This window comes from Lynx canadensis, chromosome A1 (assembly GCF_007474595.2).
Source record: "Lynx canadensis isolate LIC74 chromosome A1, mLynCan4.pri.v2, whole genome shotgun sequence".
In the NCBI taxonomy this organism is placed as follows: domain Eukaryota; kingdom Metazoa; phylum Chordata; class Mammalia; order Carnivora; family Felidae; genus Lynx; species Lynx canadensis.
Window position 1 is genome coordinate 567072 of NC_044303.2, and position 27500 is coordinate 594571.

Below are 27500 nucleotides of genomic sequence, written 5' to 3' on the forward strand. Positions count from 1 at the left end.
GCAGGCGTGAGTCTGAGAACTCAAGTAGAGTGCTCCTCCGGTGAGTGTGTTCACTTTGATAGAAATTATCCTCACCAACTGTGAAAGAGCTGTCCTGCAGAAGAGGCTTTTCTAGTTTGCCCCTCTCATAAAAAGCCAATTTGGGGGCGCCTGGGTGGCGCAGTCGTTAAGCGTCCGACTTCAGCCAGGTCACGATCTCGCGGTCCGTGAGTTCGAGCCCCGCGTCGGGCTCTGGGCTGGTGGCTCAGAGCCTGGAGCCTGTTTCCGATTCTGTGTCTCCCTCTCTCTCTGCCCCTCCCCCGTTCATGCTCTGTCTCTCTCTGTCCCAAAAATAAATAAACGTTGGAAAAAAAAGCCAATTTGATGGAAACCTTCCAAAATTGTGTTAAACTCTGCCTTCTCAAATGGAGTAACTTGAACATGGTATGCTCTTTTCTCTAAGTTTCAGAGGTGTCCTGTGGCCACCAGTGCGGGAGGGCAGTTGAGCAGTGTCATGAGTAGCCTGGCTTCTTCCTGGGGCGGCACACTCCAGAGCCAGAGGCTTGGCTGACACCCAAACCGACACCCATGGGCAAGACCTCCCCCGTTCTCTGAAGTTAATGACTTTGGGATAACTGCTCACTACAGGAGCACGGATTTCCAGGAAAAGCAGAAGAATGCCACATCCATGGGCAGGTTGGAATGAGGGAGACAGTTTGCGTCTATCCACAGGATGCCTTGTTCCACTCCCTCAACATTATTTGCGTGACCTGAGAGCTTTCTGCCTTTCTCCTTGCTGTGGTAGTATCATTTCATTTTGACGGTGTGCCTGTCCCTAACAGTACCTCATTTCTGAGCTATTTTTCTTTTCCTCCCTTCCCCTGATTTATTTTTCCCATTTCCAAAAAGCTTGAAAGCCAGATTTCAAAGCTAATTAGAATAGTATGTAAATTAAGAATGTGTAGTCTCTGAACAGACGTTTGAGTGACTCTCCAGTGAATCAAATGTGCCTCTTCTGCATGTTGGGCCTGCTCAAGCTTTTCTCCCTTTCAGGTTTTAGGCTGTTTTGTGAAGGATTGAAGATTTAAGTAATTCTTTGAAAATAGTTAATAAACTTTTTCATGGCAGGGATCCAATGCCTATTTACATTGCTTTCCCCTGTGGTACATAGGAGGCGTTCGGTAAAGACCCGTATGTGAATAAGTTAGTACATCCTCGCATCCTGACATTTTGCTCCACGCTATGATTCACAGACTAGAAGACACTTCTCTGTAAAGAAAACCTCTGCAGATGCAAGTGAGCACTATGAAAATTACATTGAAGAACTGAAGAAACAAGGATTTCTGCTAAGGGAATATTTTACACCCGAAGCAACCCAGTTGGCATCTGAAAAACTGCAGGCGGTAAGACTGACTCATGTGTTTGGTTTTTGTGACTGACTGAGTATGTTGAATAGAAATGTTTTCTTTGTGACAAATAAAAACTTGGCAGGAGGGAAGAGTGGGAGTTAAGAACAGGAAAGGTAAACTCACAAAAATGCACGGCAGGGCAGCCGGTGGGGAGTGAGTTCCAGGACAAGCCATGAAACTTCCTGCTTGCTTCAGCAACAAACCCTCATGGCTTTCACAAAATCTGATTATAACCTGGGCCAGGAATCAGGGGTCCTTAACCCTTCATGCTGCTTAACCTTTGATGCCACTGGCAGGCCTCAAGCTGATAAAGTGAAGGAAGAGTCAAAAGGAAACATAGAGTGGGAGTAAAAGAGAGAAGGGGAAATGAGAGTGTAGGGAGGAAGTGGAAGCTCAAAGTTATCAGTCACTTGACTGCCTGTGACTCTTTGCCTGGCTGAAATTATTTCTTCTCTCTTGGTTTTAAATCAGTCCGCTTACGAAACTTCTTGTTGGTTTTCAAATTTTGTTGTTGCAGTTGCTTTTGGAGGAGGTAATGAATTCAAGCACTCTGAGCAAAGAGGTGAGCGATTTGGTGGGGATGGTCTGGGCGGAAGCTCTCGGCCACCTGGAGCACACACTTCTCAAGCCTGCGAACAGGATTAGTCTCAATGACGTGAGTCACGTGCATCCTCCAAGCAAACCTCTGTCGTGACAGACCCGCTTTCTGGCTCACTAGCTTGAATGATAGCACGTGTGTTTGCGCACCGGTCTGGTTGTTCTGGATGCGTTCCTGACATGCTTTTTCGTACCTTGGAGAAAGGGAATGTGGAGAGTGCTGAGAGGAAAACAAGCTTCCGGGAAAACTAGATGTTCCTGTCTCTCAAATGTCAGACCCAAGAACTGCTCCAAGCAGGCTTTTTGGTGCCAGCTCTGTGGGAGGCCCGCTCTCCTAGGTCCCGAGGTTTGTGGCAGGCCTGAGGGACAGGGATACTGTTGGTCCTCGGTCGGATGCTCAGACCCTATTCTGCTTCCGTCACTGCTTCACAGTCTTGGAACTTGTGACTATTGTAGAGAAAGACAGCATGCTTCCAGAAGGTACTCTTCTTAATTTTACATGATTGAAGGAGCAAGTGAAGACAGTATTCCCAGTGGTACATTTGCGTTGTCGTAGTAAAATAGTACAGTCTTCTCCTGTGGAACTGAACTCATTTATTTCAGGGAGAAAAAGGTTTCCTGGCACAAGGCTCAAAATGCACTTGTGTAATTAGAAACACATTCTGCTGAATTTTGTTCTTACTTTGATTCTTTCTAAATTTCTAAATTTCTTTCTAAAATCTTTCTAAATTTCTTGTGTGAAAAGCACATCTCCTATGGTTGTGTTAGAATTCCTCTCTCTGTGAATATAGACATAGCTGTGGATGCAGTTGTAGCTATAGATACAGATGTAGATGCGGGTAGAGATATAGATACACAGATACAGATATTTAAGGCTCTGGTTCTTTCCTTTAGTTAAGCTGAGCCCATTTTTGGAAACCTTCTCATGGCATCATTGTCACAGCTGAGATACATCTCCCATAAACGTGGCATTTGTTTTATGGCTGGTGTCCAGTAGAAAACTAATAGTTATGACGTATCTAACAACTATTTTAGGTATTTTTATGCATGTTCCTTCACTTTCTCTTTGATTGTAAAGATTCGATTTTAATAAGAGTATATTGTTGTCCACTTAAAGGTGAGCAAGGCAGAGGGAGTTCTCCTTCTAGTAAAGGCAGCCCTGAAAAATGGAGAAACAGAAGAACAATTGCAAAATATGATGACCGAGTTCTACAGATTAATACCTCACAGAGGCACAGCAACTGAAGAAGTGAACCTGAGACTATTAGCTAAGAAAGAGGACCTCTGCCAGGTAAATCTCTGAAATACAGAATTCAATTTAAAATATGTTGGGGAAGAATCTTTTCAAATCTGATTAATAAGATAGCACCGAATCACAGAAGTTGGCTCAAAAATAAATGCTGAGCCATTTTAGAATGCTTCGGATCCTTATGGAAGTTATCTGAACCATGTTCCCAAACATGAATGTGTTGGAATACTAGCACAAAGGCAGATATGTTTAGAATTGCTGCACGGTAAAGTAATTTTCTACATTAGGATGATGCCGGCCGGCCAGGTCTGAGGACCCAGAGCGGCTTCCTGGCTGCTCACAGGATAGAAATCAGCGGGATTGATGGGGTGCCTGGATGGCTCAGTCAGTTAAGCGTCCAACTTCGGCTCAGGTCATGAACTCGCTGTTCATGGATTCGAGCCCCGCATCAGGTTCTGTGCTGGCAGCTCAGAGCCTGGAGCCTACTTCTGACTCTGTCTCCCTCTCTCTCTGCCCTTCCCCCACTTATCTCCATGTCTCTCTCTCTCAAAGGTAAACATTTTAAAAAATTAAAAAAGAAAGAAATTGCAGGATAGAAATCAAAGGTGGGCCAGCGGGAGGTGAAAGCAGAGGTTACTGAAGGGAGAGAGAGTGCAGGTACAGGCAGTGTCTGGGAGAGGGAATCTTATCTTTGCCTGAGGTCTGGGGTTTCTGTGGAGCGTCGTGGTCTGGTGTACATGTGCTCTCAGGCATGCAGGAACTGCTCAAAACAAAGTGAGGGCTTAGGTGATGTTCCTTGGAGCCCGGAGGGTTGTGTGAGATATGTAACTCTGGTGATCTGGAATGCGCACATACTGGCTTCTCAGGTCTTCTCACCTGGTCCTTCCTTAGGTATTATCTCTTCTACAGAAATCCTTAACTCCTGGTCCCATACAAGGAGGACATGCACTATTTGCATTCTGACCTGCGTGTAAAGTGGGGGTCCTAACAAGAATAGAAGCGGGAAGGGGCGCCTGGGTGGTGCAGTCGGTTAAGCGTCCGACCTCAGCCAGGTCACGATCTCGCGGTCCGTGAGTTCGAGCCCCGCGTCGGGCTCTGGGCTGACGGCTCGGAGCCTGGAGCCTGTTTCCGATTCTGTGTCTCCCTCTCTCTCTGCCCCTCCCCATTCGTGCTCTGTCTCTCTCTGTCCCAAAAATAAATAAACGTTAAAAAAAAAAAAAAAAAAAAAAAAAAAAAAGAATAGAAGCGGGAAAAGGAGTAAAAAGCAGATTTTTATGGAGCCCTTCAGTTTCCCTATCTCAAGGAGATGAGTTGGGATTGTGTTTGTAAAAGAAACAGAAAGCTGTAATTGCCTTGAACGATGAGGATACTCACCCCCCTGCGTAACAGGAAGCCAGCTGTAGGGTGACTGCTGGTCCAGTCGCTCAAAGGCAGCATTATCATCAGGGGCCAGCTTCTTCCCGTCTCTGTGCTCCCTTCTCCACCTGGCTCCCCTTACATCACCTTACAGCTACAGTGCTTCCTAGCATCCCATCCAGAGTATTTCTTTTCTTGTCTCTTAGAGGAGGCCCCCCTACCCCCTGCAATCCAAAATAAGTGAAGAACCAACAGATGAGGTGAACCAGTCCGCAGGATGAGAAAGGAGTCTTCCAAATTTAAAGTTTCATGATTTGCCTAACCGGAAGAAAGAACCTCAGTGGCTGGTTTTCGTATTGAGCGGGTGTCTGGGATGCCCACCCAAATGCTTTTTCATTTAACTTTTATGTATTTTCAGTAGGTGATGCATCTGCATTATTCAGAAGTCAAAATTACATATTTTTTAAAGTTTATTTATTTTGAGAGAGAGAGAGAGAGAGAGAGAGCGAGCGCGCAGAGGGGGGGCAGAGAGAGAGGGAGACAGAATCCCAAGAAGGCTCAGCGATGTCAGCCCAGAGCCTGATGCCGGGCTCGTGACCTGAGCCAAAAGCAAGAGTCAGATGCTTAACCGACTGAGACCCCCAGGTGCCCGGTCAAAATTATATTTACAAGGAATACTCAGAGTAGTCTCTGTTCTACCCTGTCCCCTCCACCCATTGCAACTCCCCAACTCGATAGATAACCATTTTTACTAATTCGTTTGTCTTTGCAGTTTCTTTATGCACAAAACTGTAAATATTCACATATATACTTATTCCTCTTCTCCTTTTTTTAAATAAAGAGTCATATGCCATCTTTGCTGCTCTGCACCCGCTTTTCCCACTTAACATATCCTGTACATAGAGAGCATCTTCACTCACCACATTGTGGATCGTTTCCGGACTTTGCTACTACAAACAGTGCCACAGTGAATTCGCTTTTGTATTTGTCATTTCGTACCTTCAGAGGAGTGTCCCTGAGACATGTCCCACGAATAGAAGTGCTAGCTTACAGGGTGAATGCATCTGTAATTGTGATAGATTTTGTCCGATTCCCTCATAAAGGTTCTACTGTTTGCCCACCCATCATCAGGGAATGAGAGTTTCTATTTCCTGTAGTTTTACCACAAGTGTATTTGTCAAACTTTTATAGACTTTACCAATTTCGTGGATGAGAAATGACCTCTCAGTTCCAGGATTTGTATTTAGGGGACGTTTGTGTGTCTTTTTCTGTGAACTGCCAATTCATGTCCTTTGCCTCTTTTTCTTTTGGATCTTGATGTTTTTCCATGATTTTTAGGACATCTTAAGAAGTTAGGGAGCTTAGCCTGGGACGTGAGTTACAAATATTTGCTACAGTTTATTTGTTTCGTTTTGTTTTGTTCTTTACTTTGCTTATGGTGAATTGGGGTGATGGTTGACGTGTTCTATTTCACCATACAGAAATTCTTTACTTTTATATAGAAAAATTCATCAGTCTCTTCTTTTCTGGCTGGTGTATTTGAATTGAAATTAGCCCCTCGCCACGCCAAGGTCATAAGGATGCATGGCAAGTAGAGTGAATAGGGCTCCCCTGTCAATGTCTCCTTAGCCTCAAAGATGGTGGAAGCAATACATTCCTGTATAAACGTAATTCAGATTATCCAGGAGCTGTGTTCCCTCCTCCAAGCTCCATGACCTATGAGTATACTAAGTATACCAGGGTTCCCTTTCAGGGAAGACACCTGTTTCTTCATCATTTTTGTGTCTTTCAAATCTAATACCAGCCTGGCATAGAGAACATGTTTAATGAATTTTTTGGTAACAGAATTGGACTTGAGTCCTGATGATCTGAGTTCCTATTTAGTCACTCTCCCCTCTCTGCTGTGGAGTCATGAGCAATTGATTCAGCTTCTCAGAGCCTCATTGTCCCCATCTATACAGTGAGGATAATAAGATCTAATAAGACCAGTGTAACAGTGTGGATTAAAGGAACAGTGTAGCTGAAAACACTTTATCAACAATGAGGTGCTGTCCTAATGTACACTATTATTATTATTATTGTATATTATGCTATCACTGAGGGCACAGTACATACTAAAGGTATTACCTTTAATGTGCCACTTACATATTGATCAAAATATTGATCAAAAGCTTTGGGGAGGGGCACCTGGCTGGCTCAGTTGGTGGAACATGTGACTCTTGATCTCTCTGGGTTTTGAGTTCAAGCCCCACATTGGGTGCAGACGTTACTTAAAAGTAAAACCTTTGGAAGAAAAAAAGCTTTGGGGAAATAAAATCTTATTTTTCCAATCTTTTTGAGAAAGTGTAATGTGCTATAAATATTTTGATATGTAGTGATTCTGACGTCTTACATCATTTCCATCTACAGCTAATAAGAGACATGGTTAATGTCTGTGAAACTAATCTGTCCAGACCCAACCCGCCTTCTCTTGCCAAATACCGAGCTTTGAGATGCAAAATTGAGCATGTTGAACAGAACACTGAAGAATTTTTCAGAGTTAGAAAAGAGGTTTTACAGAATAATCACAGGTATGCATAAAGGAAATGTCTTAGGATCTGTTATTATGTAATACTATTTCAGATTCTGTTAAAAAGCTACTGTCCAGGGGTGCCTAGGTGGCCCAGACCCTTGATTTTTGCTTAGGTCATGATCTCATGGCTCCTGAGTTCAAGCCCCCTGCAGCTGGGCTCCACACTGAGAGGGCGGAGCCTGCTTAAGATTCTCTCTTTCTCCCTCTCCCCACCCCCCACATGCATGCGGGCATGCTCTCTCTCAAAAAAAAAAAAAAAAAAAAAAAGCTACTCTCCACAATAACCGGTATGATTTAATCCTCTATAACAAGGTAACTATATTGTGATGACAAATTTCTTTCTTCAGTGTTTATAATATAACTTGGGACAGTATTCTATGCTTGAAAACTCTCCCCATTCACTCTGAGTTCAAGCTTACCTAATCTTGCTGAGAATTAAATTTAAAAATTTTAAATCACAAGGCTTATTTGTGTTTTGAAGGGTGTTATATAGGAAAACCCATTTACATTAAGATTTTAAAATGCAGCTGTGTGCATGGTAGTTTCTAAGACGCCCACTCAATGGCATGAAAACACTCAGTTGAAAATCTGGAAAACATGGCCAGAGATATGGCACCCCTAACCGTCAGTCACATCCGTTATCTGTTTCCTCACTGATGGTGAGACTCCCTGTTTCTTGTGCTCACGTGTGTTCTACAAGCCAGGACAGCAGCAGGAGCAACAGGAGGCTGGATCAGCCTCTCAGACCAGCCTTCACTGGGTGTTAGTTTCCTCTGAGAGCCTGGACCCAGTTTCAAGGTTCAGAAACTAATTTGATGGATTATTCTTAAGGGTGGGACTGACTTCCATTGGATTGGTCACTCAGCCCACTAATGTAACTTCCCAGCACTCCTCTGCCTGAAGTCTTTCTTCTGGGTGTTTCTGGCATCTCAGCTCTCATTAGGTACAATGGGCCAGGTTAGCCTTAATCAGCCTCACACACTGCTTGGAGCCAAACCACGGGGGCCATTTGTTACATTTTTAGGAATTTTGTGAGCTGAATACCATTAGTAACTTGACATCGGCTGTGGTGGGAGGATTTATACCATAGAAACCAGCAAATGCCACAAATCGGGGTCCTGTGTGGGTTTTGCTATTGCTTTGAGAACTGGTTTTCCGGCAGCTAGCTGGAAGCACCCCCCTTATGGACTAATTCAGACCTGTCTAAAACGGTGTTCTGCCTTCCTTGATCAGTTGCCCTCAAATGCCATTACTAGCGTTACTTCACACCCACCAAGATGGCTGTATTTTTTTTTTTTTTTTTGAGAAAATGAAAATATGGGTAATTACAGTGTTAGTGAGGATGCGGGGAAATTGGAACTCCCATAAAATGGTGCAGCCGCTGTTTGGCGGTTCCTCAACAAATTCAGCACAGAATTACTGTCTGCCCCAGCGATTCCAGTCCTCGTTAGATACCCCAAAGAAGTGGAAACAAGTACTCAAACAGATACGGATACATGAATGTTCATAGCAGCGCTATTCACGATAGCCCAACGGTGGAAACAACCCAAATGTCCATCAGTGGTTGAAAGGATTAGCAAAACGTGGTATGTACACATAATGGAATGTTAATCACCAAAAATGAGTGAGGTACTAATACACGTTACAAGATGGGTGAGTCTCAAAAGCATTATGCTACGTGAAAGAAGCCAGACATGAAAGACCACATATTGTATGATTTCGTGTATGTGCAATATCTGGAAGAGACAAGTCGAATCCATGGAGACAGAAAGCAGATTGCCAGGCTCCAGGAGAGGGAAGAATGGAGACCGACTGCTAAATGGGCATGGGCTGTTCTTCTGGAGTGCTGAAATGTTTAAGTAGAAGCGGTGGCTGCACATTTTAATATGCTAATTATTACGGAACGGTATACTTCAAAAGGGTTAGTTTTGTGTTATGTGACTTTTACATCAGTTAAAAAAATCCTTTCCTTTAGATCTTTTCCAGATTTTGCTTTTATATATAATCAAATAACTTTTACTTCTTTTGATTTGACTTTTGACCCACCCCTAGATATCTGCTAGGATCTAATACTAAATTAGAAACTACTAACAATGAAGGCAGAATCAGGAGGGGAGTGACTGACTTTCTCCAGGGAGTCAAAGAGAAGGAAGAGCCATGTCTTCAAGCCCTGGGGAGGGGGGTGCAGTTCAGTCATCTAATGTAACTCAAGCCCTTAGAGATCTCACCTCGCACCCTGGTGATGTCATACAACAAAAGTGGACCTCTCTGTGTGGAGAGATTCTGCTGCTGTTAAGAAGCACAAGTAGAAGCGGCAGAAGAAGAAGGAAAAGAATAAGCAGAAGCAGGAAAAGGAGAAGAAGATTTTCTCCATTTCATTTCACTAATGATGATTTTTTCATATTCATTTTTTCTAGTTACAAAATTCATGTTCTTTGCTGAAAGTTTAGACAATGTGTGAAAACATGAAGAAAATTAAAGATCACCCAAAATCTCACCACCCAGAGATAACCCAGAGATAACATGACCACTGTTAACATTTTGGTGTAGAATAAATATATCCCAAATTGAATTATTGATTCTTCTCCTCACCTAGCGGTGTGTTGGTAAGCCAGCTCTCTGAAATAAAAGTCCTGACTTGTAACGACTGCTGATTTCTGTGGTATAAAAATGCTCCCACCATAGCTAATCTCAGGCTACCAATGTGACACCAAGAAACATGGAGTTGGGAAGACATACTGGATAGACTCTCCTACCCTCTCCACCCCACAACTCCGTCCCTCCGTAGTCCCCCAGTCTTTCCCCATGCCTCCCCATCTAGTCACCCACCCAGAGCCATTGTCAACTGTCCCTCATCCCCACATCTCCATTCCTGTCACTTCTGCCTCCAAAATGTCTGTAATCCATTGGCTTCTTTCGTTCACACTGCTGCCACCTTCAGTCCAGACACCGTTGTCTCATCTCCTTCCTGACGTTCTTCCCGCTCCTGCCGCATCCAATTAATTTTCCCATAACAACCAGTTAAGTCTTAGAATACACACTGTATTATGCCGTGTTGCAGTAAATGTCACCTTCAAGGATAGGCCTTTCTTGACTATCCCGTCTCTGAACCTGGTAGAGTAGAACTTAAAATCAGTTATTTGTTAACTTTTCATTTTTGTCTCGCCATTAGGATGTAAGCCCCGTGAAGCCAGAGACCATGCTATCTCACTTCTAGTGCCTGGCAGAACACTCAGCACAGAGTGTATTTGTGAATGATTGAGTGCAATGAATTCAAGCTATTTATTCTATATGTTATATATTTGAAAAACTTTGGGATCATACCATGCATAAAGTTTTGTAACCTATTTTTAAAATTCATTTTACAACAAGTCTTACTTCATATACTTATTTATTTTTTAAGAGTGTGATTTTTTTTTAATGGCTACATAGTATTTGCAAGAAATGTAATGTTGTGACTCACAGAATCCATTCCATAATAATGGACGTTTGGGCTGTTTTGGGTTTTCTCCTGCTAATAATGATTTTTTATTTTACTTTCGATTGTACAGTCTCAAGATTTTTCTTCTGCTTTTTACAGTAAAGGTCCAGTAGACATCTTGCAGATATTTAGAGTTGGCAGAGTGAATGAAGCCACAGAGTTTTTGAGCCGGCTTGGCAATGTGAAGTCCTTACTGCATGGATCTCCCGTACAAAGCTTTGTAGGGATCCTGTCCCGGTAAGAGGACACCATCTTTATTTTCCAAATGTTTCAGCCTCACGAACATGAAGTGTTTTACCCTTTTTCCTACCTTTTTTATACCCTACCTGGGTTTCTTCAGTTAAAACCAGCTTATTTCATTCCAGAGAAAACTGAGCCCTTTAAATTATAATTAAATATAATTTATTTATTATTATATGTATTTTAAAGTGTAGTACATGGGTATGAATTGCTTCTTGAAGACAGTATCATATGAAGAAAGGAGATTCTCTATTTCATGGCTCTTCTGTGTGTCTAATTTGGGAATGTCCAATACTTAAAGAGAAGGGTCTAGAAATTAGAGTACCTAGATGCTATGAGTTATCTATTCAAAACGTAACTCTAATTTCTGTTTGCTTTGAATAATCACTTAATATTAGAGCCAAACTGCACTCACAGAGAGCAGGGGAGAATATGATTACATCTGGGTCCTTAACTAAATACCTAAGAGGAAACATAAAAGGAAATATACAGGATACATCTAGAAAAAACGTTCAACTGCTGTTGAAGGACCCAAAAGACACTTACATTAATCGGCAGGATGCCAAGTTTCCTTAAATTAACCTATAAATTTAGAGCTATCACAATAAAAGTGCTAACAGGATGTTTTTTTTAAGAAATAAAAAGCTGATTATACTGCACATATTTTTTTAAATTTGACTTTGCCAGAGTAATTTTGAAAAAGAAGATTAATGAGGAAGAATTAACCAGACACTAAAAACATGTTATAAAACTGTATTAATTAAAACAGTGAGGTGTGCCCAAAAAGATGATTCTACACAATAAAGAATCCAAAAGTAAATGCAAAAACATAGAGGGTTTAGTACACGATAAAAGTAGCTTTTATTTCTGTGGAAGAAAGATAATTTCTTCAATACTATGTATTGGGACAGATTAGTACCTGGAAAAATACAAAGTTGGACCCTTACCTCATTCCTCACACGTAGATAAACTCCACATGGAACAAAGATTGAAAAATGAAAATATAAAGGTACTAATTGAAAAATAGGAAAGTTTTTTTAAAAACCTTTAAGTAGGACTAAAACCCAAAAACCACTTTACAAAGGTAATTACATTTCATAACACAAAATTCAAACTGGAGATGTTCATGTAATAAACGCAGAAGTCTCCCTTTACCCACCTTCTCAGAAACAACAGGGTTTAACTTTGATTGCAGAGAGTTCTTAGCAATGCTAGAAGGCCTGCAGGATACGTGTAAGTTCTTGAGCCAGGGAGAAACGCAGTCAGCATTGGGCCTAAACATGGTTCTGCTGAGTGCTCGACCTTGGCAGGTTGGAGTCAGAGCCCTGACCCAAGGCAGGAAGAATGGCCAGCACCTCCAGGCTGGTCAAGACAGGGATGAGAAACTGACCATAGATTGGTACATGTGAATAGCACCTAGAAATCCTTCTGTGAGATTACTTTGAAATACATTTTTCTTTTCATTTCATGCTCTTTATTTATTTGTCTTTTTAATTGGTGTCTTTTTTCCAGCTTTATTAAGGTGTGATTGACAAATGATAATTGTATATATTTAGGTTGTACAAGGGGATTTTTTTAAATGCATAACATGATGATTTCATGTACATGTATATTGTGAAATGATTATCACAATCAAGTTAACACATCCATCACTTCATATAGTTATCTTTTTTTCTTGTGGTGAGAACATAAGGTCTACTCTTAGCAAAGATAATTTATTTTTATTCTTTATCTTAGAACTGAAAGTTTATACTCTTTAGCCAACAACTCCCCATTTTCCCCAACCCCCACCTCCTAGAAACCACCATTCTGCACTCTGGTTCTGAGTTCGACTTTTCTAGATTCCACATATACGTGAGGTTATGCAGTATTTATCTTTCTGTGTCTGGCTTATTTCACTTAGCATAATGTCCTCCTTGAATAGCACCTGTCTTTGCTAGAATTATGACCCTATAATTAAAAATACCCTTTCTTTTAGTAAATCATTTTAATGTCCTTTTCTTTTTAGTGGGTTGCTTTTACCCAAAGTAGTTGAAGATCGTGGCACAAAGAGAACAGACACTGGAAATCTTGGGAGTGGGATATATTTCAGCGATTCACTCAGGTTAGTATATTACATATACTATACATGATGTCTTAACCATGTTACTCACACCCATCACCAAGGATTTATACCCAAGTAGTTGCTATGTGGTTTCCTCCATCTTTCCTTTGTAAGGGATTTCTCATCCAAGAAACATATCGGTGAAAGCAACCAGTTTTCTCAGTATACCATAGAAATATGTCTTTTGTGGTGGATATTTGGGAAAATTTTATTTTAAATCACCTTGATTTTACTATCCTGAGAGTCTTTACATATATTTACCTGCTTAATCCTTACAACAACCCTCTTAGGTCAGTTCTATTATTATCCCATATCACAGATGAGAACACTGAGGGGCAGTGAGGGTATCTTGCCCAAGATCACATAGCATTTTGTCTTTCTCTAGGACCAGTGATCTTAACTTCTATAGCACATGACCTCTCATGTGCTTATACACATTATATACACAACTTATCATTTACACAACTTAAGTTGTGTCTTATCTATTGTAAATGAACTCTGTGTATAGAATAATATTTCATCGTCAATATCCTTGTTAATATTTAAATCTATCCCCACAATAGCCACAGGGTATTAAACACCTGCCCTGTGCAAGGCACCGGACTAAGTGCTTCACGTACATTGTCTATAAACCTCACAGGTGGTATTGTGACATCATTTCGTGACAAGGAAACAGATTGATGGAGGTTAAGTAATTTGCATAAAGTCACAGAGCTAGTTAAATGATGGAGCCTGGATTCAGGCCAGGCCAGGATAATTAATTATCCAGGATATTTCAGGAATTCCTATGGAAATCCGTAAGAAAAAAATAACTCAAAAAGCAAATGGACAAAAGACATGAGTAGGAACCTCCCATCCAAGTACTAACCAGGCCCGACCCTGCTTAGCTTCCGAGATCAGACGAGATCGGGCGTGTTCAGAGTGGTATGGCCGTAGACAAGACATAAGTAGGAACCTAATAGAAGAGGAAACACATGGACAATGTCATTTGAAAAGGTTACTAATCAATAATATGCAAATTCATCTATCATATACCATTTAATACCTATCAGCAAAAAAAAAAAAAAAAAAAAAAGCAACAACTCTAGGTGTTGGTAAGTCTCTAGAACAGTCTGAACTCCCAGACACTGTCAATAAACTGATAAGCACTCTTGAGGAAATGTTGGCATCATCTGCTGTAGTTGAAGAGCATAATTAATGGTGTGACTTAGGAATCCTATAGATTGGACTAGGAACCAGGAAGCAGCGGTTCTCAATCCTGGCTACACATTCAAATCACCTGGAGATTTTATTTTTATCTTTTTATGTTTTTTACTTGAAGGACTTTCTTTTTTTTTTATTTTTTTTTAAATTTTTTTTTTTCAACGTTTATTTATTTTTGGGACAGAGAGAGACAGAGCATGAACGGGGGAGGGGCAGAGAGAGAGGGAGACACAGAATCGGAAACAGGCTCCAGGCTCTGAGCCATCAGCCCAGAGCCCGACGCGGGGCTCGAACTCACGGACCGCGAGATCGTGACCTGGCTGAAGTCGGACGCTTAACCGACTGCGCCACCCAGGCGCCCCTTGAAGGACGTTCTTTTAAAGTTTTCATTCAAATTCCAGCCAGTTAACACAGCGTGATGTTTGTTTCAGGTGTACAGGTTAGTGATCCAACACGTCTGTGCAACACCCAGTTCTCATCACAAGTGCCCTCCTTAATCCCCATCACCTATTTCACCCATCGCCCCACCCACCTCCCCACCTGGAGGAGCTTTTAAACACCACTGGTGCTGATTTCACCCCAGATCAGTCAGATCAGGATGTCTAGGGGTGAGGTTTTTAAGCTCCCTGGATGATTCAGCCTGAGTTGAAAATCACTTCCCTAGTGGGTCTACATAGACCAGGAGACATGTACACAGATGGCTAAGAAAACTGTAAGATCACTGGAAATGATGCAGATGTCCAATAAGAGTGGAATGGATCCAAAAATTTTGGTGTCGGCCTACATGGAGTCCTATATGGCAGTTGAGACACGTGTACTACAGCTACACGTGCCAAATGGAGGAGTCTTAGGAAGGTAACGTGGAGCAAATAATTGCTCTATGATTCTGTATGTATAGAGTTTGAAAACAAGCAAAACTAAGCATACTGTTGAGGGACACATGTCTATGCATCAATACTGTAAAAGAAAGAAAAAATAATATATACATAAACACAAGATGGCGATCAGATTACCCTCTGGGTGGCAGGGAAGGTAATGCCACAGGGCAACATAGAAATATTGATGATGTTCTTTTCCGTTTTTTTGTTGTTGTTGTTGTTGTTTTCAGTGTTTATTTATTGTTGAGAGACAGCGGGCACACGTGCATACATTTGCAGAACAGGGGTAGAGAGAGAGAGAGAGACAGTGGATCCAAAGCTAGCTCATGCTGACAGCAGAGAGACCGATGCAGAGCTTGAACTCACTAACCATGAGATCATGACCTGAGCCAAGGTTGGGTGCTTAACCAACTGAGGCACCCAGGCGCTCCTGTTCTTTTCTGTTTCTTTTTTTTTTTTTTTTTTTAATTTTTTTCAACGTTTATTTATTTTTGGGACAGAGAGAGACAGAGCATGAACGGGGGAGGGGCAGAGAGAGAGGGAGACACAGAATGGGAAACAGGCTCCAGGCTCTGAGCCATCAGCCCAGAGCCTGACGCGGGGCTCGAACTCACGGACCGCGAGATCGTGACCTGGCTGAAGTCGGGCGCTTAACCGACTGCGCCACCCAGGCGCCCCTCTTTTCTGTTTCTTAAACTTGGCAGGAGCTATGTGGTTGTCTGTCTTATCATTGTTCTTGAAACTTAACACTTATGGTATAAATGCTCTTTCCTCTGTACAAATCTTTCAAAGAAAAACTTTTTTAGATGTTAAGATTTTTTTTTTTTTTTAACAAATTGGGATTCCATTGAATTTAACCAAGTTGAAGTCCTTGGTGACTTTGGGACTTTGGACAGAGTGGTTTCAGTTGAGCCAAACTGCAACAGGCTGAAGGGTGATGGGCAAGCAAGCAGATAGAGGCAGCCATTGAGAAAGGTGGGGGATGGAGAGGGAGGAAGCGGAGGTAAAGTCAAGGGTCACAGGCTCAGCAGTCACAGGGAAACAAGTTTTAGGAGAAATGGGGGAAATTGATTATTTTCTTTAAGGGGACAGGTCTTGGGGCACCTGGAAAGCACAGTCGGTAGAGCACACGACTCTTGATCTCTGGGTTGAAAGTTCAAGCCCTGCTCTGGGTGTAGAGATTACTTAAAAATAAAGTATTGTTAATATATAAAAAATTTTTTTAAATAAAAGGGAGTAAGTCTTAGGGAGCTTGGGTGGCTCAGTCAGCTGGGTGTCTGACTCTTGATTTCTGCTTGGGTCATGATCTCGCAGTCGTGGGATTGAGCCCCATGTTGGGCTCCCCACTGAGCGTGGAGCTTGTGGGGACTCTCTCTCCCTCACCCTCTGCCCCTCCCCACTTGTGCATGTGCGTGCTCTCGATCTCTCTCTCTCAAAAAAAGAGGGGGAAGGCAAGTCTTAGAGGGGATAGAACAAAGGGTCTTCAGGCAACACTTTTATATTTGGGTCTTGATATTTGGAAAAATAAAGATATGTCCCAAAAATGTTGCTTCCAAAGGTGTCCTAGCCTATGCTCCTTAATAACAAGAGTTGCTTTTTTTTTTTTTAAGGTTATTTATTTAAGAGAGAGAGTGAGCATGGGAGGGCAGAGAGAAAAGTTGCTTTTTTTAAAGCTGCTGAGTCCTGAAGAAAGTCAAAACAAAATCTCTCATTTAGATGTTGTTTGAAGTTTTGTTTCTCCATCTGGATTCAGAAGGCTTTGTGAGAATACCAGTGCTGTCTTTCCCTTTGACCAGTTCTTACTTACCTGGTATTTCATGTTCTCTCTGAGCTTCAGTGCACAGAAGTAATCTGCTCTTTCTTAACTAATAAGATGGGGGGTTTTCCTTATCTTTCGTCACTTTGGTGTTTGCTGTACCAAAATGTGTGTGTTTTAGTAGTTAATAAAGATTTGAGGCAACAGGGGAATGCATCCATCCTGAAAGAAAGTACTTTGAACTACCTGCACAACAGAAAGGCAACATCTGAAACAAGTAAGTGAATAATAAAGTTCTAAACTGACCCTTCAGAGATATTTTAATAGCAGTAAAATCTGGAACATCCTGCCAGCAAAGTCGTTGAGACAATATTTCACATATAGAGATGGATAATGGGTACTAAAATATTATTGCCATGTGACCGTAAGTCACAAACACGTACTTCCTTTCCCTCGCAGTACGGGTATTAAGTACTCCCACCCGGGAGAGACTGATGGCACCAGGCTCCTGGCTGTCTGTGATGTAGCCCTTGGAAAGTGTGCGGACTTACACAGAAAAGACTTCTCCTTGTCGGAAGCACCACCAGGTTATGACAGTGTCCATGGGGTTCGAGCAACAGCCACTGTCACCACGGACTTCGAGGTATTTATTTCAAGAAACAAGCAGAGAGCTCCTGTTTTTATTGAATATGCTTAAGTTTAAATAATTATTGCATATTTATGGCTGCCTGAATTCAATATTTTCTAAATTAGCAAACCTGCTTTTCTGAAAACATTTGCCAATAAAGGATTTGTCCCCATACCTATTAATTTCTGTTGGTTCTAGGATGATGAATTTGTTGTGTATAAAACCAATCAGATTAAATTGAAATATATCATTAAATTTTGCCTGCCCGGAGATGAAATAAAGGACTTTCATCCTTGTAATACTACTGAATTAGAAGAATCCAGACCTGAGTTTTCAAATTTTTCAAAGGTTGAAGGTAAGACAATTTTCTTGAATGCTGTTTTATGTGATATTTATAGAACTCAAACATTTTATTCTTAGAGGAATTTATGTTCATGTTCAGTAACTGTATCTGGGAACTCATACATAAATATTCTATTTCCTTTTTTACTTTGTAGAAGTAAAAACCAGGATACTTGAGAGAGGTTAGGTGTTCTCAAAATTACATCTTACTCTGTTAACATACCGCGTTGAACTCTCACACCTGCAGACGGCCAGGGCCACAAACCCACTGAAGCAATTTAAGATGCCAAGTGCAAGAAGTGTCAGGGGGTTGGTGGAGTAGACAAGAGACACAGCTTTAGAACCAGGAAGCCCAGGTTCTAGTGTCGACTTGCTGATTACTAGGCTGTGCAATATGGGACAAGCTGCATAAGCCTCTGCAGCCTCAGCTTTTCCGTGTTGAGTATGAGATCAGTATCTGCCTCAGGCGAAGGCACCCCCCCAAGGCTGTAATGTGCAGCTTTGTAGAAATACATGAGAGGATGGGAGCTTCTCAGAAAATCAGAAGCCCACACTATTTATAACATTTATTATAGCGTTGTCAAAACACACTAACATTTTCAACTGTGATCCAATTATTTTTTATCAGAAATGTATGACTTCACATATAAGCAAATGACTCCTGTTTTCTGTCCTAGAGCCGTTAAATTAAATATCTGGCAAGAGAGTATATATTTACATATCTAACTATATGTGTATTCTTGTACCACCTGGTATAGAAGGGGAACTTTTTTTTTTCATATGCTATATTAGAACTTTGATTTAGCGGGGCACCTGGGTGGCTCAGTCGGTTAAGCGTCTGACTTCGGCTCAGGTCGTGATCTCCTAGTCTGTGAGCTCAAGCCCAATGTCAGGCTCTGTGCTGACAGCTCAGAGCCTGGAGTCTGCTTCAGATTCTGTGTCTCCCTCTCCCTCTGCCCCTCCCCTGCTTTTATTTTATTAAAAATATTTTTTTTTTAAGTTTGATTCAGTGTTCCTTGGGTTGAATGTCTAAGCAGTCTCATATTGGCCTTACATGCTTCTGTGACACAATAAATGGTAGTGACCAATCAAAATTGCAGGCCAAGGAATGCATTATCTAGATTCATGCATAAACTACACTTATTTAAATAGTCTTAAGACTTTTGTGTGCTTGTGTATATGTTTAAATGTATGTCTTTCAAGTAATTGCATGATTCTAAATTTTCAAGATGACTCCTCGGAATCTGTAGATTAAAAAGTTAATGTGTCTGTTATAAATGCTGCCCCCATTTTTCTCATATGAGTTCACTTACTTTACAGAATTGACTACTGAAAATCATAAAATGCTACTTGCCCATTTTTCCTGAAATATACTGTATGAAGGGGGAAGGGAAAGAAATAAAGATTAAGATAACAAAGATAGTGCAGGGATGGTATTAAAGCTAACATTATAATTTTTAATATGTAGATTATCAGTTACAAGATGCCAAACCTTTCGGCAACATCAAGTCTGGCCTTCAGGATTTCTCTGGCAATTCAGTTCCTCTTGAGGAGGTTCACATCAAAGGAAGAATAATAGACTTTGTAGCCCAGGTATGTCTTTGTGGGTTTATGATACTTTAAATGGATATGAGTCATAAATGACAATTTGATTATAGTTGCATGAATTAAAATGTGCATTTCTTTTTCGTTCATGTTTGTTTATTTATTTTGAGACAGAGAGAGAGAGAGACTTGTACAAGTGAAGGAGGGGCAGAGAGAGAGGGAGAGATGCCCAAGCAGGCTCCACGCTGAGCCCCAACACAGGGCTTGATCTCACAACTGTGAGATCATGACCTGAGCTGAAATCAAAAGCCAGAGGCTCAATGAACTGAGCCACCCAGGCACCCTGAAATGTGCATTTCTAAAATTCATTTATTCATTGAGTACCTACTACATACCGACTGTTCCAGGCTCTAGGCATGCAGCAAGGAACAAAAGAAAAACTCTGCCCTGATGAAGCATACATTTTATTGGGGGATAGGCAGTAAACATTGTAAATAAACAGAGTGCATCATATGTAGATGGTGGTAGGTGCTAAAGAAGAAAGTCTAAGCAGGGGGAGCTGCAGGGGGGATGGGAGCCTCAGGAAGGGTGGGAGCCACAGGGAGGGTAGGAGCCTGGTTGGGGGGGGGAGGTGGGAGCCGCACAGGATGGGGGGTTTGAACTTGTAAGTAGGATGGCCAAGAAGGCCTCACCGAGGTGACACCTGAGTACAGCCATGTAGGAAGTAGGGGACTAGGTACGTGACCCGACCCCAGCAGCCCTCCTTCCAAAGCCCCCAGTGGAGCTGAGCCCAACTAACACAGCCTGCCTTCCGCTCGCACAGAGCAGCAGGGCCCTGTGCTCCTCACCCTTGCTAAAACAGCCAGCAACATCATTGCTGAGTCTGCTGTGGACTCCCATGGCGGGGAGTAGCAGGAGGACGTGGGCCCGCCAAGGCAGTATGGTGCCTGCCTGCCTGGGCTGGGCAGCAGCCTGGACCACAGGAAGAGGCTGTCACACGGCCCCCACCCCCAGCCAGCGCACCACCTCCCCCCAGCCCTCCCACCAGCAGCGGCCAGCAAGCCCTCCCCACCACTGCCCCCTCCCCCAGCAAGCCTACCCCCTCCCAGCCAGCCCACCTCCTCCCCTCCAGCCCTCCCACCACCTCCCCCCAGCCAGCCCACCAGTGCCCCCACCCCCAGCCCTCCCGCCACCTTCCCCCAGCCCTCCCACCACCTCCCCCCAGCCAGCCCACCAGTGCCAGCCAGCAAGCCCTCCCCACCACTGCCCCTACCCCCAGCCCTCCCACCACCTTCCCCCAGCCCTCCCACCACCTCCCCCCTAGCCCTCCCACCACCTGCCCCCCATCCAGCCCACCACCTCCCCCCAGCCCTCCCACGACCTCCCCCCAGCCAGCCCACCACCTCCCCAGCCCTCCCACCACCTCCCCCCCAGCCCGCCCACCACCTCCCCCCAGCCCTCCCACGACCTCCCCCCAGCCAGCCCACCACCTCCCCAGCCCTCCCACGACCTCCCCCCAGCCAGCCCACCACCTCCCCAGCCCTCCCACGACCTCCCCCCCAGCCAGCCCACCACCTCCTCCCAGCCAGCCCACCACCTTCCCCCAGCCCTCCCACCACCTCCCCCCAGCCCTCCCACGACCTCCCCCCCAGCCAGCCCACCACCTCCTCCCAGCCCTCCCACCACCTCCCCCCCAGCCAGCCCACCACCTCCCCCCAGTTCTCCCACCACCTCCCCCCCAGCCAGCCCACCACCTCCCCAGCCCTCCCACGACCTCCCCCCCAGCCAGCCCACCACCTCCTCCCAGCCAGCCCACCACCTCCCCCCACAGCCCTCCCACCACCTCCCCCCAGCCAGCCCACCAGTGCCAGCCAGCAAGCCCTCCCCACCACTGCCCCCTCCCCCAGCCAGCCCACCACCTCCCCCCAGCCCTCCTACCAGTGCCAGCCAGCAAGCCCTCCCCTTCTCTGACCTGCAGCTCTCCAGGTAGCTGCTTATGAGTACAGGATACTTTCTCAGACCTGAGTGGACACAGAAGAGGAAGCAGGTGTGCAGTTTGGGATCCTGTGAAGAGAGGGATTCTTGGACAGCCCTTCTGCCCTGTGCACTCCATTTCCACCCTGCCTCCCCTGGCCCCCAGCCTCAGTGCAGCTCGCACAGTACCCTGACCCCCTACTAATCGCAGAGAAGGGTGTGGAAGAGGAGAAGAGTGAGGTTGGAAGCCTGAGCAAGTGACAATGGAGCAGGGGAAGGAGAGCCACTTGGGACTGGCATTTAAAGCCCTGGGCTGGGATGGGGTGGGGGTCAAAAGGTTAGGGCCTGGTGGGTATTCACTGTCACTGGTAGAGGTACCACTTGTGAGGGTGATCCCTAGGGGAGTGTGGAACCCCCCCCCCATTCTTACTGTTTCTCTTGGCTTCACTTTTGTCCCCCTCTCCCTGACTAGGTGCTCTAGTGCACCTCATTAGGGTTTGTGACCAGAGTTTGGATGAGTTTGAATTTGAATGAATTGAGTTTGTATTTCTAGCACCCAGGTTTTTACATGTTTGGGGTTTGGGGTTTTTTTAGGTTGTCATCCTTGATAAAGGAAGTGTATCCATCAAAAAGAAAAAAAGAAATAGGGAGCTAAACCATGTGAACATCTGGGTGTTGCTCATTCCAGGTAGAGGCAACAGCACGTGCAAGGGCCCTGTGGTGGGAGCAAGCCTGATATGGTCAGGGACATCAAGGAGGCCACTGTGGCTAGAGCAGAGTGGAAGGGGAAAGCATGGCAGCAGATTGGGTCAGAAAGGTGGTGTGGGGGTCAGTTCACGTCAGGATACAGGACAAGTTATTGTCCTTAATTCTGAGTAAAATGGAAGCCACTAGAAGATGTTTGGCAGAGGAGTGATATGATCTGACCTGTTTTATTAGGATCATACTAGCTGCCATGTTGAGAACAGTATGAAGAAGGTCAGTTAGGAGACATCTTAGGTCACGTGGTCTGGAAAACAGACTCCAGGTAAAAATTTGTTTTCAGGAAGCTTGTTGGGAAGTGCTCCTGTAAGAGAGTGAGGGAATCAGGACGTGGCAAAAGGAGACATTGAGCCGTGACACCTCTAGCATATGATGCATATGAGTCCTCAGATGATCTCAGAGGGAGCTCCGAAGCTGGGATAGCCCCTCAGAGATATTCTGGATTGAGGCCGGGTGCCAAGCTTTGTGCTCACAGAGGCATCAGTCACTGGATGTGGCTGCCTGTGGAGAGGGGTCGTGATCTTGGGTGAGGCGGTCCACCTTTTGCTGAGTACCGTCTGGGGAAGGACTCAGCAGAGGACACTCCCAGCAGCCTTGGTCCTGAAAAGGACATCTGGGAGCATGTCATAGCACCAAACGTAGGTGACCATTCAAGCAATTCGTTCAAGGATGACGGTTAACAATGGGGGTGGGTAAGAAATGATTTGGTCTGGCAAAGGATTGAAGGTAGAACCAGTAAGATTTGCTGATGGACGTGAACACTAGAGAAAGTCGAGTGTCAAGAATGAAGCCAAGGTTCTTGTCCTGAGCAACTAGAAGGACTGATCACGTTTGCACGTACTGAAATGGGGAAGGTGGTAGGAGGGCAACTTGGGAGGACTATCAGGAAGCCATCCTCGGTCGTATCACACGAGACGCTGATGTCCAGATGGAAAAGCTGAGCAGGAAGTTAGGCATTTGAGTCTAGAGTGCAGGGAAAAGTTAATTCCCAGCGGAGTCATAACTGGGGGGGGTTGCCAGCACTTAGGTTCTGTTTAAAGTCCTGTGTCCCCTTTAGATCACCAAGAGAATAGGTAGGGAGGGAAGACCAACATGCCGTGGGTTGGGAGAGGAGGCTGGTCAGCAAAGGAGACAGAGAGGGAATGGCCAGTGAGACACCCGGGGGGCCTGGGTCTCCGGAAAGAATGATAATTCTGTCAAAGGCTGCTGACGGACCAGGTAGAGTCAAGGCCAAGACTTGACCTTTGGATTCAGCAATAAGGAGATCATCGACAATCTTGACAATTGCCTCTTTGATGGAGCAGTGGGTGTGAAAGCCTAATTAGAGTGAGCGCCAAAGAAAACGGGGGGAAAGAGGAGAGAAAATGAGACCGTGGCTGAAGAGAAGTGGAATCAGATTGGTTTCCTTTTTCTTTTAAGATGAGAGAAATCATGGCACGTGTGTGAGCCAGTGCACGAGAAAAACACTGATGATCCAGTAGAGGGAGTGTGAGATGTGTGTTCACACCCCCAAGCAGTAGCTCAGTTCTGACACTGTCTGCCTGGAAGTAGTGTCCAGTCCCACAGGTTAGTCCCGCAGGACTGCCCTCCTCCCCTGCTGTCACTTCAGAGGCTGGTCCCGGGTCCCGCAGAGCCTGATGCGGGGCTCTAACTCAGGAATTGCGAGATCATGACCTGAGCCGAAGTCAGCCACTTAACTGACTGAGCCACCCAGGCGCCCCTCCAGAAGTCACCTCTCTAACATAAACTCGGATGTGGTGGAAAGGGGTTTGTTATGAATATGGAGATGCCCACATTGTTCTTCTCACTTGGGAGATGCTGAGGGCTGTGGGAGCTCTGTGGGAGAAACAGGCACGAAGACCGAATACGTATTTCTTGTTCTAAATCACAGTGGCACAGCGGGGAGTGGTACCCCTTCTGTAGCAGGGGCGAGGGGGAGAGGTAATGCTCAAGTGCCGTGCTGGGCCACAGCCAGAAGTTCACAGCTAGTGCCCCCAAGGTCATGGGACAGAAAGTCAAGCTCATGGGCACACATGCAGGTCGACTGCCAGTGTGCCGTGAAGGTTGTTTTCTAAGATTTGACCTCATCGTTGGCTCCTAACACTAAAGAGTGCACTGAACGGCTATCAAGACCTCTTAGGAAGATAAAAACATCTGAGTCTGGTATTGGGATAGTCCTCTCTCTGCAGAGGGAAATCAGATTACCTGTCACGGTCACCTTAAACTGGGGAAATGGGTGTGGCGGGTGGAGCGGGTGTGCTGTGTGTGATATTCGTACTAGTTTGCATACATCTGATCATTGCCTTCCGTTCGCTCTGATCCAAACCCTCGTCCCAGAGGCGGTTCAGGGAAATGTCATAGACTTTGTCTCTGTCCTGGTGTGGACTCCTCGTAAATGTTCTACTATATATTAATCTCTTTGGAGCCACGTAGGAGCTGTGACCCCATGGTTACCACTTCCTATGAGTCAGGCCCTGGATTGAGTTTTTCACAGGCTGTATTTAATTCTCCCCAAAACTCTGTGAGGTGGCCGCTGTGATTATGCCCATTGTTTAGATGAGGGATCTGATGTGCGGAGATGTTAACTGTATGATAAAGCACAGATTTCAACGCAGATCATTGTGACTCGCGAGGCCAGCCTCCTCAACCGGCGGTCTAGCGCAGAGAATCCGGAGTTCGAAAGACTTAGCTTCATATCCTCGCTCATTCTATTCTAGCTCTACGACCTTGAGGAAATTATTTAACTTCTTTGTGCCTCAGTTTCTTCATATGTAAAATTGTGAGGATTAAATATAATGAATGTAAAGTAGGGCATTTTTTCATAAGCAGTAGATACAAAACAAATGGTGATTATGTTAAAAGGAGAGTCATGTATACATTACTGTGGATTAGAAAACTTCTGCCATTTGATATTTTAAACCTGATGAAGATTTTTTCCATGGGGAAGTTTGCCCAAAAAATAACTCCTGATTTAGCAGTGAATTTTCCACTAATTTGTGATTAGACAGCCGGCCTGTAGGTTGACTTTGAATATCCAAACAGAGGCCCAAGAGCAGGGACTTGTATATTCATGGCTCACTTACTTGACTCTTAGAATGAGTTTAATGTTTCTAGTTTAGTAATAAAACTAAAATAGTAGTTTCATCTGAAGGAGGAAAATTAAGATGTCAGAAATTAGTACCACTGTATTTATTTCTCTTCTAAGACCTAGTAAAAATACTTTTATCATCATTATCAAATATTCCTTGCTTTCTGAGTGCCCAGTCATACAATTGCAGAGAGAGTGAAGCTGCCATAGGCCTATTCCCTGGGAGCTCCCGTGCGAAGACAGACCTGCTGACTAGATGCAGGCAGGACATGCACAGAGTAGGATGAAAACATTAACCTAAACCAAAAGACAGTTAGACAGTGATCCTATCCATCAGTCACAGGCGGAGCGTAGGTGCCCTTGCGGGGTTTGGTAAAACTGGATATCCTAGAGACAGATGAAGAGAGTTCCATGCATGGGAGCGCGTGATAGCCTCCTGGTCAGCGATCTGCGTGACTCCTCTGCCGGGTGCTCTCTGACCTTCTACAATGGCTTGGAGTCACCAGACACCCAAGAAACTCTGGGATTCAATCCTTTGGGGCTATCTTGGGCCATGGCCAGTCCCCAGTTCCAGGGAGCTGCCTGGTGAGCAGATGGCTGCCACCAGCTGGTGAGGCCTTTGTTTGAAGCACCCTGGAGGGTGCTGACCTGCTGATTTGGAGAAAATCAAATTCTTTTTTAAATGGATGTGCCTTGAATTTTTTCTCTGGTGTGGCACATTTTTTCTCTGGGGGCAGCCCAGTTTACTGTGAATCTGGTTGTGGACAGCTTTTTTGTATAAGTTCATAACCTTTATTCTTTTTTGTTTTGTTTTATTTGTTTATTTTGAGAGAGAAAGAGAGCAAGCAGGGGAGGGGCAGAGAGAGAGGGAGACAGAATCCCAAGCAGGCTCCGTGCTGTCAGCTCAGAGCCTGAAGAAGGGTTCGATCTCATGAACCATGAGATCATGACCTGAGCCTAGATCAAGACTCAGACACTTAACAGGCTGAGCCACCCAGCCATCCCACCTGTATTCTTTTTAATGTTTCATTTCACTCTCTTCCCAGAGGTTATTAATGACAAACGGTTAAATATTTTTTCCTCATTATTGCCACGTTTAAATGTTACTGTTTATTATATGTCTAGGTGTTTTGTTTTGTTTTTTTAATTTTCAAATGTTTAAAGACTGGCCTTTTCTTAAGCAAGGGAGTGATGTGATGAACACAGTCCATTTAGTAAAATTAATCTGATAGGAATAGAGACAGTATGTAGGAGTGGAAAAGAGTTGATTCAGGAGTCGTCTAGACAGGAAGAAATGAGCATGGATGAGAAAACCCATGGAGGGCTGTGCACAGAGAGGTAAAGGAAGAAGTGCCAAGACCTGAAAACAGGCCAGATATAAGAACCCTTCTGGAATAGTGTCTGGGCCCATGTGACACCAAGGAGAGATCAAGATCCACACATGAAGGGACCATTGTGTTGCCGCCTTAATGGAAGTTGCATTGCTTCTGTTAAGCCATTGTTTACAATATTGTAATACTAGTGACTTTTATTCTAGCCATGTGTGTATGAATTTCCTAAAGATGTAGCTACTATGTTTTATAATGTAACATGGACTCTACACCATAACTGTAGAATGCTCTAGCCCCTGAAGCCAGGATTGGGAGTTTGAGGGACATGATGCAAATTCAAGCAATTGAAAGAAAATATACATTGTAGTTTCCGTTAATAGTTGTTCCTGCAAATGTTGTTCCATATGGTTTCATCAAGTACATGGATTTTTTGTTCTTCTTCAGGTCATTGTTTTTCAGACATATACAAATCAAAGTTCTGTGCCCATTGAGGCAAAATATATTTTTCCCTTGGATGATAAGGCAGCTGTCTGTGGTTTTGAAGCATTCATCAATGGGAAACACATAGTAGGAGAGGTAAGGGGAGAAAATGCACTGCAATCGCTCTTTGGTTTCAAAGTAAGTTTCCCATTTACTCAAATGTTTCTCATCTGAGTCCCCATAGCTATAAGGTTGAGTAGCAACCTTGTCATAAGACAGAAATAATCTTTGAAGAACCAAGCACTTGGGCAGTTGGCTTCCTGGGACACATCCCTCCCTGATTAACTGGTTTCTGTTCCTGTCTGTCCAGTGTTCATCAGTCAGTGCCTTGCAAATTCTTTGCCTAGCACTTCAGAAAAGATCAATTTCAGTATCAAAAGTTTAAGAGAGGCACATAGGAAAATTGGTGAAGCCCTTATACAGTTTTGCAAACAATGACCCTCTGCGCCCTGCTGTAACAGACAGACTGAGGTGATGGCTATTGTTGTAAGAAAGGGTGTACCAAAAGAAATAACAAGTGATACAT

At 44.0% G+C, this 27500-nt stretch overlaps 1 protein-coding gene across 1 annotated transcript in view; it reads left to right on the forward strand.

Moving 5' to 3' along the window:
• PARP4 (poly(ADP-ribose) polymerase family member 4) overlaps window positions 1–27500 on the forward strand; it is a 114453-nt gene that overhangs the window by 15857 nt on the left and 71096 nt on the right. The window contains exons 7-16 of the mRNA XM_030307214.1: window positions 1233–1382; window positions 1906–2043; window positions 3103–3276; window positions 7000–7160; window positions 10743–10880; window positions 12892–12987; window positions 17284–17467; window positions 17651–17807; window positions 19263–19387; window positions 26939–27070. Coding sequence (XP_030163074.1) covers window positions 1233–1382; window positions 1906–2043; window positions 3103–3276; window positions 7000–7160; window positions 10743–10880; window positions 12892–12987; window positions 17284–17467; window positions 17651–17807; window positions 19263–19387; window positions 26939–27070 — 1455 coding nt within the window. The remainder of the gene's footprint in view (window positions 1–1232; window positions 1383–1905; window positions 2044–3102; window positions 3277–6999; window positions 7161–10742; window positions 10881–12891; window positions 12988–17283; window positions 17468–17650; window positions 17808–19262; window positions 19388–26938; window positions 27071–27500) is intronic.